This window comes from Xiphias gladius, chromosome 21 (assembly GCF_016859285.1).
Source record: "Xiphias gladius isolate SHS-SW01 ecotype Sanya breed wild chromosome 21, ASM1685928v1, whole genome shotgun sequence".
NCBI lineage: Eukaryota > Metazoa > Chordata > Actinopteri > Istiophoriformes > Xiphiidae > Xiphias > Xiphias gladius.
In genome coordinates, this window is record NC_053420.1 from 22,536,991 (window position 1) to 22,555,563 (window position 18,573).

Here is an 18,573-nt window from a genome sequence, read left to right on the forward strand (position 1 = left end):
GATTTGGGCTGTCCTCTGCCAAGCTTTACAGCAATGCTTTTATTATTTTCTTTGTTTTTTTTTTCTGACAATTTCAATTTTAAAATCCTAATAAATTATTCTAAAGCATTTGACTGTGACTGTTTTTTTTTGCTGACCAGCGATGGCATACAATCTTAGGTGCCGGAATGCAACCTTTAATTTTGCGAACCTGTTTTTCTCCCAGTCTTTATATAAAATGAATTCAACTTAAAGCTCTCCCTGTAATAATTTTATGAATTTGGTGACCTCTCGTGGAAGTATAAAAAATGACACCCCCTCACCAAGAGGATTTGATCTGGAGATTCATGCCTTTCTGGCAAAAACTTTGACCCCGAATATTCTGACTTCCACAACAAGTGTCCAGCACCGACAATTTTAAAGTTGAAGCTAATTGTGTGCACCTCTGAATTTCTTGAGTGAAAACCACTCTCTTGTTTTACCATGAATTGAAGAAAAAAAGTGTCAATGGTGGCAGAAAATATCAGCGAGGACACCAGGTTTGAAAATGTATATTTTGTTTGTTTAGATTCTCACGTAGCCTTCAGAGTCCAAGTTGACCATTTGTGCTGCTCTTCATTCTGTGCACAAACTCGTGCAAACTAATCGTTCTTGCGTATTTGGTTTGAAACCACCGACCCAGTTTTCGACAGGACCGTTTTTCTACGAGCATAAACTTGCCAAAATAATAATCCAAAAGATGCCATAATTATATAAACTTTCTTAACATAGAGGCTTCAAAAACCTGTGACAGTTACATTCTGTGCCTGCCACCATTACTCTGTCTACTCTGGGCCCTGACCTGACCCTTTGTGGCCCTGGTGCCGTGTCTGTTAGCCTTTCTCATTGACCACATGCCTCTGCCTCTCAGATCAGGGAGATGCCCATCAATTGCTTTTAGCCACGGTACCAGCATGGCCGTAGGGTTGGCAACATCAATCTGTCCGTCGTTCAGTCCACCACTGCAAGTGATTGCAATTCATTATGTGGAGAACATGATTGTAGGGAATCTTGCAAAACTAATGACATTCCCAGCAAAGTTAAAAGAGTTAAAAGCTCCAAATGACGAGACGATTCAAAGATACAGTAAATGTGATAGTTCCCATGCACAGCCTGATTGTTTCAACTGTTTCCATCCGTTTTAAATTGAACTGCGACAGTTCCAGACAATCAAAAACATAGGGGTAAGGGGTGCAGCCGAATCCCTGATCCTCCTACACTGTGTGTGGTTAACTGTGTTAACAACATTCATACACGTTAGATGGCACTGAACTGTCAAAGGGGATCATTTCCATGTATCAGCATGTTGTGTGTTTCCGTGAGGTGCCAGCAGTGGTAAACAGTCTGATCCCTCACACTTCTACCTAGGGAGGGTCCTGGATGGAGGCCAGCAGGGTTAGGGATCCTGTCCTCTCTCTTACCTCACTCCCTCTCTACTCTCTCCCCACAAACTTAATTTTTTTCCAGCTTCGGAAGAGGACTAGAACTGGCACGCAACACAACAGACTCATCAACGGGACTTTTGAACTCCTGGTTTCAAACGTTTTCAAGTTAGAAGTTGGACTTCAGCTCCTCAAGTTGGATTTCTGTTCTTTCAGGTTCTGCTTATTTGCAGCTTATTCATAACGTTTCAAACTTTTTAATTTGGTTGTTTTTCACCCCCTGACTGTTTTTCATTGCAGTCAAGTACAATGGCTCTCGGAGTCCTAAATCCACAAGTGAAAGGTTCCCTGAGTGGGAGTGCATTTTTTGACCATGGTTCTATAGAGGATCAGGAACCTCCACCTCCACTCCGTAGCTACCTATGTCTGACTATTTTCACCTGCTTTTGTCCTGCATACCCCGTCAACATCGTGGCCCTGGTCTACTCTATCATGGTAAGCATTTGCTACGTACCTCTGCTAAGCTGACAGCACCTCCTGTATATATGTCATAGTACAGTATGCAGATGTGCTGCTGTGTGTCATGGAGGAAGTAATGTGTTAGGGAGAACAGACGTGTGTTCTCTCTTCAGGGTGTTGAACCTGTTTCAGTTACACGGCGTTCTGACATGCTGTGTTGTGCGTGAAAATGTTGGACACTAAGACGTAACCCAGTCACACACACACCTGCTCTGCCCGTCAAACAAACCTACTTGATCTTCCATTTTGGAAAATGAAATGAAATTGCCATCTTGCACAGTGATGATCTTAATGTTCAGTTAGTGGCCAAACCTCAAACTAGGCTGTATTCTGTTACCAGTCCGGGTCTCTGTCTGCAGGCCTGGTAACTGTGGTTTTACCAGCATTTTAGAGAACACAATTTAACCATTATACCGTGTGACAACTTGCCTGCGAAACAGGCTTGGAAGCTTTAGATGACACTTAGTCAAAGTTTCCAAAATTTGGTTAGTTTCAACAAAAAGGCCTTAATCAGCTTTCTTTTTTTTCTGGGACTGATCACATCCTTAGCGGATTTGTTATTGTTGCGGTTTTTAAAGTCCTCAAATGTATTGACAGAGTTTTGCATGTAAAAGTGATTTCTTATTCTCAGTCTAGAAAAAGTTATTATAATGGTGACTACGATGGGTCCAGGCGGCTGGGCGGGAACGCTCTCTACGTTGCTATCGCCTCCATCATCATCGGCCTTCTCATCATCGCCATCACCTGCATTGTTCATTTTACCACAGTAAGGCTTCCTTTTGCAGGGACGCCCTGCTCTGCGCTCACTCACACAACCACTGTGCCACACTACAACCACAGTCTGATCTTCAGGTCAAGGGCCGTTTTGTGTAACCCTCCCTCCAGCTCTAAAGGTAGATATATCTCAGAATTAGGAGCGCATTTACCTCAAAGCCCCATTGCTTGCTGTCGTGCCTCATTTTTCTTAGCCGATTTTTGAAAGAGGACAAACGTTCTGAAACTAATTCCCCCATAATCCTTATTTTGAGAACAATCGAGAACCTGCCTTTTCTCCTGTTTTCTGCCATTAAAACAACCTCTCAGTCATAACTTATGTACCTAGGACTCTCTGGAAAGACGTTCTCATATAATAAAGTCATTTGAAATTGGTGCAGTGCAGAGGTGGAGGGGAGTGTGACAGAGAGGGGTAAAATCTTGTATGAAATCTGTACGAAAGGGGCCATAACTATGTCGGACAAACCCCCAAATATTCAATGTTTCTACTGACAGTAACTGAAACACTTTACAACAACTACTGTATATGCATCTGACTGATCTAGATGCTGCGGGTATCATCAAACACAAGGCTGCGCTTAATGTGAAAGTCCTTGGTTTAACGTATTTCTCTGTGTGTTCCAGATGGAATTTTAGCACCGTGGTTGTGGAGAGAGGGGGAGAAGAGAAATAAGGCACTTGACAGAAAACTGCAAGAGGACATGCTGAACCTCTGTGGATCTCTGGACGGAGTCAGGTGGGCGGTTCATACCATCCGCCAATGAAAGGACTCGACTCATGTTTACTAAAATCTGTACATCACTTCCTCTCATGTTTCCTGTTCAGTATATGGACAACCAAACACTATAAAATGTGATGCATGTATACAACCTTCAAGTAATTCATTTCAATGATGCTTTGAATTAAAAAAGGTAGCTTTCTACAAGTGTGTGGGGAATCCACAGTTCACAGCTATGTTTTGCTAGGTCGTGATGCCCTATGTGACAAAATGTATCTTCAGTGTTGTTGTTTTTAGCTTGAAAATATTGCCAGAACTAGGATGATGATAGTGATAGAATGACCTCAGAATACATATTTTATCCATTACAAAAAGTTGTGATAAATTAATTCCAATGATAGTAATGAGAATAAAAACAATAATAATAACAATAACGATAATAATAACATTAATAGCATTTATTTTCTTTAATGTTACTAGTCTAAAATGATTAAGCTTTGTAATATTTAGTAATGGCATTGATATTTTGTGCTACAAAATATTTATTAATTATTATGATAATGTGTCTGTCTGTGGTTACAAAAATAAAATAACTTTCTAACGTATATGCCTTGGGACTTTTTCTCACGGTGTATTAATTAGCTCTAGACATTTCTAGAAACCTAAAGCTTGCTTGTGAGAATTAGATGCAAACTTGTCTTTGTCCTCTGATTCCTGTTTTAACAACATACAAAATATATGGCATCAGATTAGATTAATAGTAGATTAGATGATTTTCATCAGGTTAATGAAAGGATTTTCTCACACTGTTTCCTGTGTGGATTTATATGCCATGGCATGGCTCCAGCCTGTCCCAAACTTGGCATCAAAGCTATTATATAAAAGTAAACACAAACCAAAAGATCATATTACTTGTCTTTGAGATTCTTTACACCTGTTAGGTATTAGATCCTCACACCCCCACCTCTTTGTAACGATTCACCCTTTAAATAAGGTTTAAAACTAGGAGTTAATGCACTTTGTTATGAGTTACAATTAAAATTTGAAATATTTCACTTTCACCGTAGCTCACTGAGAACTCTCCATGAACCTTGAACTACAACCTGCTTCGCTGGGAAATTGTCTTGTAGTCTGATATGTCATAGTATACGCCAAACTAAATATAGCAGATTTGCCCTCTGCATTGCAGGTTGTCCAGCCTTTCACATGGTCAAGCAAAACCAACCCTGCTGCGAGGTAACTGGAACATATTAACAGAGTCATAGGAGGTGGGAGGAAATAAAGTGATGATTCAGATGGGTTCAAGCACGAGGGTCCTGACGTTGTTCGTGCATTTCATCTCATCTCATAACTCATCTTTTTTTTAATTGTTGCTATTGGAAAACAACACTTTCAGGCTTTTTTCATTCATTTCACAGCTCTCCATCCTATAACAACGTGCCTCGTGGACCCTGAGGACATCCAAATTACACATACATGCTCTACACGGAACGGAATGAAATGCACCGCTTGCATCTTCTTATTTGATTTGCAGTATGAGCCTTTTCCATCAAACCAATTTTCAGTACACAGGTGCAATTCAAAGCAGTGCCTCTGATGTGAAAGACCTGCTGCCAAGTTTCAGTGGTTATTCTAATGCACTTGGACAAATTAGGTTTGGCAGTAATCTTGTACTATTATCTCCGATTACTTGAAAGAAAAATGCAGCGTGTTTGTAGTTCCACCTCTTTGATGTCACACCAAAGCAGAAATTGAGAGAAGAAGATGAAAAATGAAACGAGTGCAGGGTTTAGGCGACTTGAAAGCACTTAGCAGGATTATCAAGGGAGCAAGGTAGACTTTGTGACAGCAAAGTGATTACCACAAAATATAATGAAGCTCCTTTGTACTGAAAATTTCCCACAAACAAAACTAATTAACATAGTTTTCATTCAATTTTTCATGCTACATTAAAGGCAGAGTCTGATTTCCAGCTTTGTGAGACAGCTGCTTTAGAATAGTGAATTATTTTCTTGTCCAGCTCACATCCGCGGCATCAGGTCACCTGAAGCTGTGCTGTTGTGTTGCTAGCTGCAATTCATTTGGAGAGCACTCCATGACTCACATGAAGTGCTCATAAATAGGCCACTCAAACCAGCTGCGTCCATTAGCACCAGATAGAGCCTCCACGCGCACATATCCCATGACGAGTTCCTCCCAGGGAGCAGCAGTTTGATCCAGTTTGAATAAATGAGAGAGGATGACTGTGGGAATGATGCTGAGCAGGCAGGGAAACATAAACATGCATTTACCTGATTCCACAAGACTAAACATCGTGGAGGATTCACTTTTCTATACTGACAAAATATTTTCTTTACAGTTACATTTTATTTTACCTGCTTTAATTTTTAAAATACATTTTTTGTCTTAGTTTCATTAGAGCTGCAACAGGACAAGCGGTAGACACAACATAGACGTACTATCACCTGATAGAATCGCTAAGGGGAAAATGTGTTGGCAAACTCTCGCCCATTTACACATCCAGCAGATACGGAGCAACATTATTATTCATTTGGAGTCATGTTTCAGGCCGCTTGGCGAATGTAAGTCCCATATTCCCTCTCATTTTAGCTGTATTTTTGGTTTCTACCAACTCCTGCCATACGTTCCACTGCGTTGACTAGCTAGTTGCTAACTTTGTCTGTCTGCTGTTTGGTGCCTAAGAGGTAGTGTACAATGGGTTTTTTGCTGCCTGCATCTGGAAACAAGTGCTAATGAGAGCTGTGAGAGTGAACCAAAACAGTAAAGTTCCCAGCCTGAAAACCAAAAAACAATAAGCTGAGAAATTCTAAAATGCTCTGTAGAGCTGAAGGTAACTGCAAAGTTGGGAGAGAATTCTCAGTGGGTTCATCCCATAAGTGACCAGATTCACATACACTTGGTTATGTGACCTCAACAACTATAATACCTACAGTATGTTGCGTTAACCATGATGTGATCATTACAGTTACATTTTATTGTGACATTTATTACTATCAATGGGGACCAACAGGGTAATTCAGCACTGCTACATTTTGTTGCAGTGGGTCAGTGAATACATTTCGCACTCACATGAGAAAACTGTCATCTCACATTTGTAGCTGTCTGTTGAGATGCTTTTCACTCTGTTCATAATTGTGTTAACACAGTATTGTGACATACACATCTACAGTGATATTACTTACATTGACTCATAACTTTGTCCTCTTGAAGTGGTGCTCACTACTGATTATTACAGACACTAAGAACAGTTTAACTGGATGGTTGTCAAGAGAGATCTGATTATGGTGTTACTTTACGTAAAAGAATTTCATTAGGCTTGGTGTGCTGTGTTGGGTATATTTTAATACCCATACCTATTTACCCTATTGTTTAAGAATTGTATAATAATTTTTAAAAATCAATATATCATAGAGAATAACCTGTAAGAAGTGGCTTTCTGCTTCAATATGTCTTCTGTATGACAGGAATGACCTTTGAAAACACATGTGGTAGAAAAATCATTGCCACAAACTGGGTCATGACTGTGGCTCATACACATTAGAAAAGTAGGGATGATCCATCTTACAGAACATATCGTCATCACATGAATAATGGCTGTTAACATTTACTGTGTGTGTAGCTCTGGAAAAATTAAGAAACCACTGCAAAATTATCACTCTCTCTGATTTTACTATTTATAGGTATATGTTTGAGTAAAATGAACATTTTTGTTTTATTCTATAAACCACTGACACCAGTTCTCCCCAAGTCCAAATAAAAATATTGTCCTTTAGAGCATTTATTTGCAGAAAACGACAAATGGTCAAAATAACAAAAAAGATGAAGTGTTTTTAGACCTAAACAAGTTCATATTCATTTTTAAACATTACAATACTAATGTTTTAACTAAGGAAGAGTTCAGAAATCAATATTTGGTGGAATAACCCTGATTTTCAATCACAGCTTTCATGCGTCTTGGCATGCTCTCCACCAGTCTTCCACATTGCTGTTGGGTGACTTTATGCCACTCCTGGCCAAAAAAAAAAATTCAAGCAGCTCAGCTTTGTTTGATGGCTTGTGACCATCCATCTTCCTCTTGATCACATTCCAGAGGTTTCAATGGTGTTCAGGTCTGGAGATTGGGCTGGCCATGACAGGGGCTTGATCTGGTGGTCCTTCATCCACACCTTGATTGACCTAACTGTATGGCATGGAACATTGTCCTGCTTGAAAAACCAATCCTCAGAGTTGGGGAACATTTTCAGAGCAGAAGGAAGCAAGTTTTCTTCCAGGATAACCCCTCCTACGTGGCTTGATTCATTGAGCTCATTTGCGGTACTACTAGCACTGTTTTTGCCATCCAGCTGGTCCTATTGCAAGAGGATAATGATGATCACAGCAGTGGTTTTTATACTCTTCCTCGTTAAATAAGATTTGGTTCAGGTGATCACCTAATCAGTTCCTCATTAAGTAGAATGAGGTGTGCTTGTGTTGGAATTCAACAGATACTGGAATGGAATGGAGTGGTCTCTTAATTTTTTCGAGAGCTGTATATATGTGTATATATATACATATATATATATAGATGTATGTATATAACCAGGCTCCTTTGTGGGATGTAAATGAGAATGACAAATTTAATGTATATTAATCAGCTATTGTTCTTAACATGTGCTTGTTAAAGGTTCATGTTAACATTTATTCCATCAGTGGATAATAGATCAGACTTCAGTGTTAGTTCATTTAGGTTTGGTATGATTTACAAGGTCAACGTCTCGGAGTCGCGTGCTTCTGAAATCCCTGAATACATTTCTGGGATTCGCAAGGTAATTTTGTCAAAATGGAATTCCATATGAAACTATGGCTTCTGAAGGCAGCTGAATCACAGCTTTGTGAATATGGCAGCTAGCTTCCAACATTAAGGGAAAAAAAAAAAAAAAAAAAAAATTCAAGCAGCTCAGCTTTGTTTGATGGCTTGTGACCATCCATCTTCCTCTTGATCACATTCCAGAGGTTTTCAATGGGGTTCAGGTCTGGAGATTGGGCTGGCCATGACAGGGGCTTGATCTGGTGGTCCTTCATCCACACCTTGATTGACCTAACTGTATGGCATGGAACATTGTCCTGCTAGAAAAACCAATCCTCAGAGTTGGGGAACATTTTCAGAGCAGAAGGAAGCAAGTTTTCTTTCAGGATAACCCCTCCTACGTGGCTTGATTCATTGAGCTCATTTGAGGTACTACTAGCACTGTTTTTGCCATCCAGCTGCCCATTGCAAGAGGATAATGATGATCACAGCAGTGGTTTTTATACTCTTCCTCGTTAAATAAGATTTGGTTCAGGTGATCACCTAATCAGTTCCTCATTAAGTAGAATGAGGTGTGCTTGTGTTGGAATTCAACAGATACTGGAATGGAATGGAGTGGTCTCTTAATTTTTTCGAGAGCTGTATATATGTGTATATATATACATATATATATATAGATGTATGTATATAACCAGGCTCCTTTGTGGGATGTAAATGAGAATGACAAATTTAATGTAAATTAATCAGCTATTGTTCTTAACATGTGCTTGTTAAAGGTTCATGTTAACATTTATTCCATCAGTGGATAATAGATCAGACTTCAGTGTTAGTTCATTTAGGTTTGGTATGATTTACAAGGTCAACGTCTCGGAGTCGCGTGCTTCTGAAATCCCTGAATACATTTCTGGGATTCGCAAGGTAATTTTTGTCAAAATGGAATTCCATATGAAACTATGGCTTCTGAAGGCAGCTGAATCACAGCTTTGTGAATATGGCAGCTAGCTTCCAACATTAAGGGAAAAAAAAAAAAAATCAGGAGACTATCTGGTTTTGCATTTAGAGAGAAAATAATAGGCATTCATATCCGTGGAAGTGCCAGTAAATTTTCATGTCAAACAAAAATCATGTTGCTTAAATATTCATCTACATGATAAATAGTTAATCCAAAATCGAACCGCTCACCATGTTTAAAAAGTAGCTGCATATGCAGTATAGGTGTATATATGATAGTGAACAATCACAGCACATCAAGTTTAGTTTCTAATCGCGAATGAACAGTTTCTTCGACACAGAGATTTAATAACCATCTTAATTTCATTAATGGAGGGTCAATTTTAGTCACTTAATTTTAGTCATGAATTTCTTCAAAGTTCTCATTTGAATTTCAATGGCAGTTCCTGAACTAAAAGTGACACACCATTCAACACAACTAAAGTCTCAAATTATGTCATGTAGAGATAGCAGGATTTAAGAACAGTCTTTCTGTGAAAGCGGAAAGTTCTTCAGCAGATTCGAATGCACAATGAAGAACTTGATGGAAGCTTTTAACTTGAAAAAAACTTTTCAAACTGTCCAACATGAAAGCAGTTGGTACGCTTCAAGAAAAAAATAAAGAGTGGATCTTTCAAAACAGACCTCTACCGATATTGTTTTCTACAGTCTCATCAAACGAGAGCTCCAGGAGCTGTCTAAATCTGGGAGCAAAAGAAGTTTAGAGAACGGTTTCCCTCCCACACATTTTCAGTTCCTTTCTTGGTGATTTTAATAATCATTCCACAGGTGCACAGGATTTAGATTTATGGCAACTAGATGACAGATGAAAGCGTCAGAAGTCTTATTTTCTGCTGTGACAGCTACTGTCTTTCTTTTCCCGGTCTTGTTCCATCTTTGCTTCTGCTATTGCTCCTGCTCGCAAGAATATATGTGTCTGCCGTCACATGTTTTGGGAGCTGAGAGTAACAGTATGTCCTGCATACGTCTGTTTTGCATCAGCTTCTCTCTCAGAGTGAAACCAGACTTTCATCTCAAATTCTGACACTTTGAGCTACATGTTTGTGTGTATGAGAAAGAGTAACAGAGAGAGCCAAGCTGACACAGGTTATCCTGTGCAACATATATCCATAACTGTTACATTTAGTCTAAATCCTGCTTATTTTAAGACTGGCACAGTTCACCTTTTTGTATTTTGGGGTTACAGTAGGTCGATTTGTTAGGAATCCGTTTCTGTGGTTAGTCTTGAGATATTCCTGTTAAAGAAAGGTCTAACTGTACTAGTATGTGTCTATCTTTGCTGCCCACATACCCAGAGGAAAGCGGCAGATTCTTGTTTTTTCCTGTGTTTTCCAAAGTCAAGTCAAAGTTACACCCTGAACCTGGTCTGCACTGCCAGTAATAATATTTCTGGCCTGTAGAGGGGCCTCAAGCAAATGGTCCATTGAGTCCCTGGTACTGGTACTTCCACTAAGTTAAAGAGTAAACAGGTTTGGGTATAAATAAGCAGATTCTATATTCATGGATTTCAGTGTCATCAGGAAGAAAGCAGAAGAGACAGCTATGTTTATATAGAACACACAGCAAGCTATTTCTATAGACACTCAGAAGAAATAACAACACAAGCAGATTGCTTGGACAAAAAAAATCTCATCCCAGTTCTTCCAGGTTGTATTAACATTAAATTTAAATGTAATATTTAATATTACCATTTAATTAAATATTAACAGTAAATTTAAATTTAATGTTAATACATTAAATTTAATGTATTTAAATTACAGCCACATTTAATTACAACTTCACAAACTGATCCAGAAATTAAATATGATCTCAAGTATCTAGAGGTAATATGGTATTAAAAGACATTTCAGCACTTTGCAATGGAGAAATTCGCCAAAAGAAATGCTGTTTGTGTTTGACAGTGCCAGACTTGATGGTAAGTAAGTGTACTATACATAATGAAGACATATTGTAAGTGAAATTGCAACAAATTGTCCAACTGCTTCAATTTACCTTATTCGATTTGAAAATTAATCAAGATTTTTCTGTTCAGTTAACTAGTAAACACTCACATGGTTTGCAGGTGACACCTTAATATTTTGTTTTGTCTCTTTGTCATCTAGCCATTTACAGACCCACCTTGTTTTGTAAAACACTAGAGTCATCCAGAATAAACAGTAATTTGAGGTTTTTGCCTGTTTCACCTGCAACTGTAACACCAATAATCCTATTATCCTCACTGACAGGATGGCGCTTTGGTTTAAACCTTTCACATTTGGATTATACCTGTCAGTAATACTTATTCTTTTGGAAAGTAATTAATTGACTTTTCACCGACATTATAAAAATCAAAAAACTATTTTTCATTGGCTTTCTTCTTTCAAACCAGCTGGACGCAGACTCATGGTCTGCACCTGCATGAACATCTGTGGACCCCCCCGCCCACTTTTCAGTCTTAGAGACATCCTTGTGATGAAATCGTATTGTAAGGAATTCATATGATAGTGTTACTGAATGGAAACCCTGCAACAGTGATGGCTGTGCAGCTCACTTAGATCTGAATCAAAACTTATATTAAGAGTATTCATCTGAGAAGCTAATAGGAGTCCTGTGTCCTGACTTAAGAAAGTTTAAACATGCAGTCTAGTTTGTTTTTCCAAGCTGTGAGCTTGCAAAAAAGCTATTTCATCATCAGGAAAATCTCAAATAACGTGAGTAAGATGTTTGTCTGCAAAAGACACCCCGTGGGTTTCAGGGCTATTTACTCATTGAGTATTAGCAAACCCCAAAGGGTACATCATTAGCATGACCAGAGGAGGTGGGGTGGGACTGGAGAAAACGGGAGCAGCATCAGGATATGAAAACAAAATGGAAACAACCATAAGACTTTGAAGGACAAGGGAAAGTTCCAATTTTGTAAATTGTATGCACTCGCTTTGTACTGGCTGTACCGTTCTTAAGAAATAGAATTCCCTTAATTAAGCCTTAATTTGGGTTCCTCTCATAATAGCTCAGTCAGCCTTCCTCTGTTCCCAGTCCTGTGTTGAACAGCTGAAATAATTTGTTTGGCCGTACTCTGCGATGCAGGGCGGAAGTCATTGTTTTGTCTGACAGGCGGCTTCGCTTGTTCATCCTAACAACCCCCGCCCCCCCCCAACACACACACACACACACACACACACCACCCACCCCTCCTGTCTGCAGCAGGAGCCCTTCGTAATTACATCCAAGCCGTTCCCGTCTCCCCTACGCTTGATATCACTGCTGACATCCACAAGCACAGCCCCTCCTCTCCCTCTCCCTCTCTCTCTCTCTCTCTCTCTCGGTGTGTCTCCGCGACTGGAGAGCTCTCTCACAAACAAGTGTGCAGTCCTCCCCGCCTCGTCTTCAGCTGTGTGTGTAGTGCAGCAGAGCAGATGGAGAAGGAGAAGACGAGGGGGAGACAGAGACAGATGAGAGAAGGGGAAAGAGCATGGTAGACAGCGGAAGAGGGAACTGTTAAGCATGTGAGCCAAAAGGGAGAATGGAAGCTGCGATATATATTAAGAAGACAAACTGTTGGCTGAGTCTGTGGGGTAAGTGTGCAGCTAGTATAAATGTAAGACTTTGCTTTGGCATGTGACAGCACATAAAATTCAAAAGTCTTAGCATCTTGGTGAGCTGAAGTTACCAGCCAGACAATATGAAAGACGAGCCTCTTTCATATCATCTGAGCCTGAACCTCTTAAAATGTGACATAATTAGAGGGTGAGCTAATGGATACTACACAAGAGAGATCTCTAATTGTGATTGCTGCATCCTCAGACTCTCGGGGGAAATTTAGTCATGAATAACAATCCTCCTTAATCTCCTAAGAGTGAAAGAATGGAGGTTCCTCTCCACCTGAGGGTTGAAGGCTGCACCAAAGCCAGATCAAACGCTTTGTGACTTTATCAACCACCTGTCACACTCGGTGGGCAGCCAGGTTTCCCGTCCCCACAATTCCCTGAGGGATGGGGGATCTGATTAATGGATCAGACTGATTGATGAGAAGTACTTGCAGGTCTGTGTGTGATAGTGCTGTCAGTTGTGGGTGTTTTTTAAGTAAAGCTTTCTAACAGCGTATCCCAACTGTTAAGTGTTTTGTGTGTGTGAGTGTGTGTGTGTGTGTCTATGTGTGTTTGTGTGTGCATGTGTGACAGCAGTGTGTCACCTAGAGACAGAAGGATTTAAGGCTGATAGGAAGAGAGAGTTTCAACTGAGTCAAGTGGACAATTCACTTGGGGTTATCAACTTGTGATTCACCGGCTTCGTAGAGGAGTTATTTACCACTCGTTTGAGAATGCAAAGCAAACTTCTTTCATTGAGAACTAGGGCCACTGTTCTTGAGCTTTAAGGATAACTTTCTTATTGTAAATTAGGGCCAATAAAATCTCAACAATGTAAACCAAAAAGCAAATACCCTCTGCCTCAGTGCAAACTGTTGCCTTGACTAACATGATCGATCATTCCAAATCACATTGTAATTACATTGGAATTAAGGGTGACTGTAAACAAAATGAAATGGCAGACGATTAAGCGTTCGTTTTTTAATCTAGTGTCTTTATTGCAATAAGATGACTTCAAATTCAAGACGCACATGGTTATCTGCTTTCAATAAATCTATCTCAGCAAAGGACCAGAATGCACATCGCAATAAAATCTCTAATCATTCAGATACTCTAACATGAGAATTTCTTTCATCCATTCTCAGGATTCCAGATAAGTGATAATTTTTCAGTCTTTTTCATTTCTATCTTACAAACCCAACTGATCCCAAATACAGCAACTGACAAAGTCTTTTTCTGATTTTGTTCGATGGTTGTTGTTGGATGTTTTTATGAATTCAAAAATAATTGGACTTGATAAGCACGCTCCAGGTAAACACTATTCCCTCGCTGTAGCAAAAGTTATCATTGTTAACTATCCACACTACAAGTGCTATTCCAATGTAAATTTATGGATATGCTAATTTACCAAATGGGAAAATAATGGGAGTGAATTTTCAATCTAGTTCTTGATATTGTGCGTCTGTATTACCATATGGCCCATCTGTGCTGTAAATGTTAATTTGAAGGATTATGAAGAAAGATGAGCATGTCAAGTATGTAGAGGTGTATGTAGAAAAGCGGAATGGTGCATGTGGAACATCTGATTTGTTACTGAATTTGGGCTCGTTTTTGTGATTCGAAGTACACTTTGCAAGGCGCAGTCATACTTTTGGTGTGTAGTTAAAGGCATGTAGTGCAATAGTTGAACACATAGAGACAGGATGGGTTTAGGAGAAATCCATTATCATATATTATCAGTGGGTATGTTAGGAATTGGTAACTATCTTTAAAAGCAGTGCATATTGAAAGTTGTGATAATGGAGTGCAGAGTACAGAACAGCATCTTTTAAGAGTAAATCATATTCTTGTTCATGACATGCAGAGTTAGTTATGCATTTGAAAATACAGCAGCCTACGAATATATTTTTCCTTCCAGCAGAGAAAGGCTGGATGAATTTGTTTGCACAGTGTGAGCAAAATATAAACATAAATAATTAAGCTTCTAAACCTAGATTGTGACACAAAATAGCTGCAAAATTGGCTAATAATGGCCGATCTGCATTAGTACTTAAGTGGTAGAAATTTCCTTTCAATTGTACAATTAATCAAAATCACAAAACTTTTGGGGCTCTTGGGGTCTGGGGCCATAGGGCAGTTTTGCCTGGTTGGTAATCCAGCATTGCCAACCATGTGCCAACCGTCTGCAGGTTTTCAATCCAACCAAAGACTCCATTCACTGATGAATAATTCAAGTAGTTGGGGGGAATTCATTGTTAAAATCACCTGCTGTGGTCATTGATTGGGATGAAAACTTGCAGATTGTTGACACAGGGTTGGCACGGGTGATCTATAAACTGCCGTTGTTACTGCTATAATCTTAATAAAAATGTATTTTTTTTTGTGTATTAATATGTGTCTGATGGGTGAAGAATTACAAACATGACCTGATGTGTTTTTCCTTTTCGTCACCAATTTCTTTTGCCACTGAACCCCTGAAATAGGCATTTAAAGGTTTCTTTGAATAGTTTGTCTTTGAACAGTTTTCTCATCCCTAGAGCACACCAGCTCCGAGGCAGCCATGTGAAAGACCAATGATGCAGCTCTTTCGATGTGCAGCAGATGAATGTTGATATGTAACGTTTGTACAGATTGATATGTGAACTGACTGACACACAGCTTGTCCCATTTCAAACTCTGCTGGAGTTCAATTATTCCTAATTTCTCTATTTGTTCCTCTCTTACAGACACTGGCAGGAATTTACTGGAATTGTAAGCAGCTTTTTGATAGTGCAGACTACTGTGAACTGAGCATTGCCAGAAAGTGCTGTGAGGCTCATCTGTATGTTGGAGTGGTGGTGTGTCACCCTAAAGAAGCTACAAAGAAAAACAGATTGTTGAGGAGTAAAGATTCATCTCTGCAGTGAAGGTACGGCCAGACTTTCCTGCTGTTTTATCTAAATATTCAGCAAAACCAAATGTGCACGGTGCCAAGGAACGCTCCCCTTTCATAGTCACAATGCATATTGATTTTTTGGCCTCACAGTGCACAAGGCATTTAACTACACAGTGGAAATACAGTCCATAAAATCCATCTTGTGACGTGTAATCATAATCCTGTGGATTCAAGCTTCTACTCTTAAATCTAGACATAGGTGATGCTCAGTCTCACACATTCCCTGATAATGAACTAAGGACATGATGGAACCAACTTAAAATTTAATATCTAAGTTGACCAACACTGGACACTGCAGTTCAGTTTACATTATGGAATCTGGAGAAAGCACGACAGGCCTGTCCACAGCTGCGTTGGTGGCCATAGCCTGCAACACATTTGTTGCTATCCTCCTCCTCCTCCTCTGTCTAATCCTCTACCGAGCCTGCAGGGTCCCCTCTAGCCCCGAGAGGCTGCCGGTGCTGGCTCCGAGTGAAGGAGAAACCCAGCAGATGAACGAGCACAAGTACCTGTTGACCTCCTGACTTCAGAAGGATGAGTCAAATGTAGCAGCAAGCGATGGCCTCATTACACTCCTCCACAGGAGGGGGACTGAAGGAGCACTGGGACTGACTGCAAGCTATAACCTGGCTTGTCCGTTGTAGTTTTTAAAATCAACTGCCAATCTGATGGCAGAAATGACTGAACCCCACAAAGATATCAAGGATCAGCTGTGGTGGAGAGACAAAACTATTTTTAAGCAGCCCTCACTTGTCAGATCTCGTCCTTGGTCTGAAAAAGCGCATGGAGGAATGCTGATGTGAATGTATACATTTAACACAGACAGCCTGAGGAAAATGGACATGACCACAAGAATGATCAGTAGAAAAAGAGCGGCTAGTCTATTGTTGGAGCTTTCTAAATATATCCTATTTCATACTCTCTCCTGGAGAAAAAAGAAATAAGTGTGCGTGTCATTGTCACTCATAAATACCAGTGATCTGTGGGGCATAGCGCCTTGCTGAGGGTGTTACATAAGGACTAGAGAGGCTTAGTTGAGATTTGTGTCCTCTTCAATATGGCCCTCACACAGACATCTGCTTGTGGCTGTTCGTGCTGGACTGAAACACAGGGTGCTAACATACAGAGGGATTAATCATATGGGAATCGTACAGATTGCAAAGAAAAACTGCCCATGCCTGGCACTGCAATGTCAGACCCAACAAGGTATGCAATGGAGTTGAAAGATTTTAGGACGTGCATTGTAAAAGGGTCTCAGGATATATTGGCATTTGCTCAAATGAAAATATAGCTGCTCAAGCTACTATGTGTAGAATTAGAAAATTCCAACTTTAGTATATTCCATTTGTAGTACCAAAAATGCACTATGACAGCGATTCACACTGCAGCATCTTCTCCCAAACTACCAATACCGTGGATCTGTTTTGGTTTACACTGGGACTGGATCATTTTTCTACAAACAAAAACTGATGACATCAGAGTAATTTAAGACATGCGGTAATCACTTAAATATTCTACACAAACTGACTCTAAAGAAACAATCCAAAAACACTTTGACATTTCAAGATGAACTGTTCCTTGCTGGAATTGTTCCTTTTCTTTACTGGCCCATTTTTTCAGGTTTAAGAAAATCGGAATCAAAGAAAAATCGATTGTAAAAGACGCGGAAACACCCATTTCTCCACTGACAATGGCAGACCAGAATGTAATACAGCCGTGAAACATGGTAACAAACCAAGCAGAAGTTCATAGTTGCAAGTCATTCTAGTAAAATTAATGTCTAAAGCAGATGTGAACAATGCAAGAGAGAGTGGTTATAGAAAAAAGGCAAATTACAACACCTCATCATAAAATAAATCCTCGAACTCACTGGGTGTCACACACTGATCATACATAAGAATATCTCTCTGGCTGTATACTAAAGTTGTTGCAATATAATTGTGGCCTTTGTTTTAGAAGTGTTCTCTCTAGCTGCATGACCACTCTTCCAGCCAACCCAAATGTGATACAGGCGACTACAACAATCCACAAAAAAGCAAACATAAACAAACCTTACAAACAATTCAACAGTTCTTTGGCCAACCCTGCAGTTTGCTTCCTATTGCTGCAGTAATGAGGTAACTGTTGCAGCTGTATTCTCACTACTATCCCATGGCCACAATCATTTATGACGCATTGTCTATATCATGAGGTGATTGAGCAGTCCTCTCTAACGAAACTTGTGGAGAATGAATCACTCTTAAGGAAAAGAGAGTGCTGTATGAAGAGAAAAGAAGCTCTCTGTAGTAGAGACAGAAAGAAAGAGAGCTTGGGACACTGTGGCAGCATTTGATTCCTTATGAGCATCAGAGCACTGGGCAGTACTTTCCTGAGAGACAAGATCATTAAGATGGAGGGGACTGGAGAAAAAAGACGAAATAAAGACAGACACCACCAAGACTCTAAGCAAAGTTCTTCCCGTAGATGGGATATTAAAGGCTCCTCACTCATCATTGGACGAGTGCCCAGGACAGCATGTGCCAGCCAAGATAAGTCGTCTGGATATGGTCCACAAGTACTCAATCTATTACGCTAATTTATCACCCCCTGCACTTGCAGTAACTCTACCCCCTCACTTTTTAGCTTGATCAACTTGGACAATACATATGGCATGGGTTTAATAAATCCCTGCCAGCCAAGTCAATGGAATTCTAGTGTTGCCTGTTTAATATGTATCAAGTGCTGCAGTGTAAATTAATGCATTATTAACTGAATATGAATAATTAATTAGAAGCTTAAGCGAGATCAGTTGAAAACATTTTTAATAAACATATACAAATTATTTTCTTGTTATGTCAGTGTTG

General features: G+C 39.7%; 1 protein-coding gene across 1 annotated transcript; it reads left to right on the forward strand.

The window, feature by feature from the left end:
* Positions 1 to 1,709: 1,709 nt before the first annotated feature.
* LOC120807272 (transmembrane protein 233-like) lies at positions 1,710 to 3,457 on the forward strand. Its single transcript, XM_040159057.1, has 3 exons — positions 1,710 to 1,895; positions 2,551 to 2,812; positions 3,318 to 3,457. Exons 1-3 carry the CDS (start codon positions 1,710 to 1,712, stop codon positions 3,455 to 3,457), a joined length of 588 nt encoding a protein of 195 aa, XP_040014991.1.
* Positions 3,458 to 18,573: the final 15,116 nt, after the last annotated feature.

Coding starts and splice junctions, on each gene's coding strand:
- LOC120807272 (XM_040159057.1), top strand. CDS start 1,710: ATGGCTCTCGGAGTCCTAAATCCACAAGTGAAAGGTTCCCTGAGTGGG. Junction 1,896..2,550: donor CCCTGGTCTACTCTATCATG/GTAAGCATTTGC, acceptor TCTTATTCTCAG/TCTAGAAAAAGTTATTATAA. Junction 2,813..3,317: donor CCCTCCCTCCAGCTCTAAAG/GTAGATATATCT, acceptor TGTGTGTTCCAG/ATGGAATTTTAGCACCGTGG.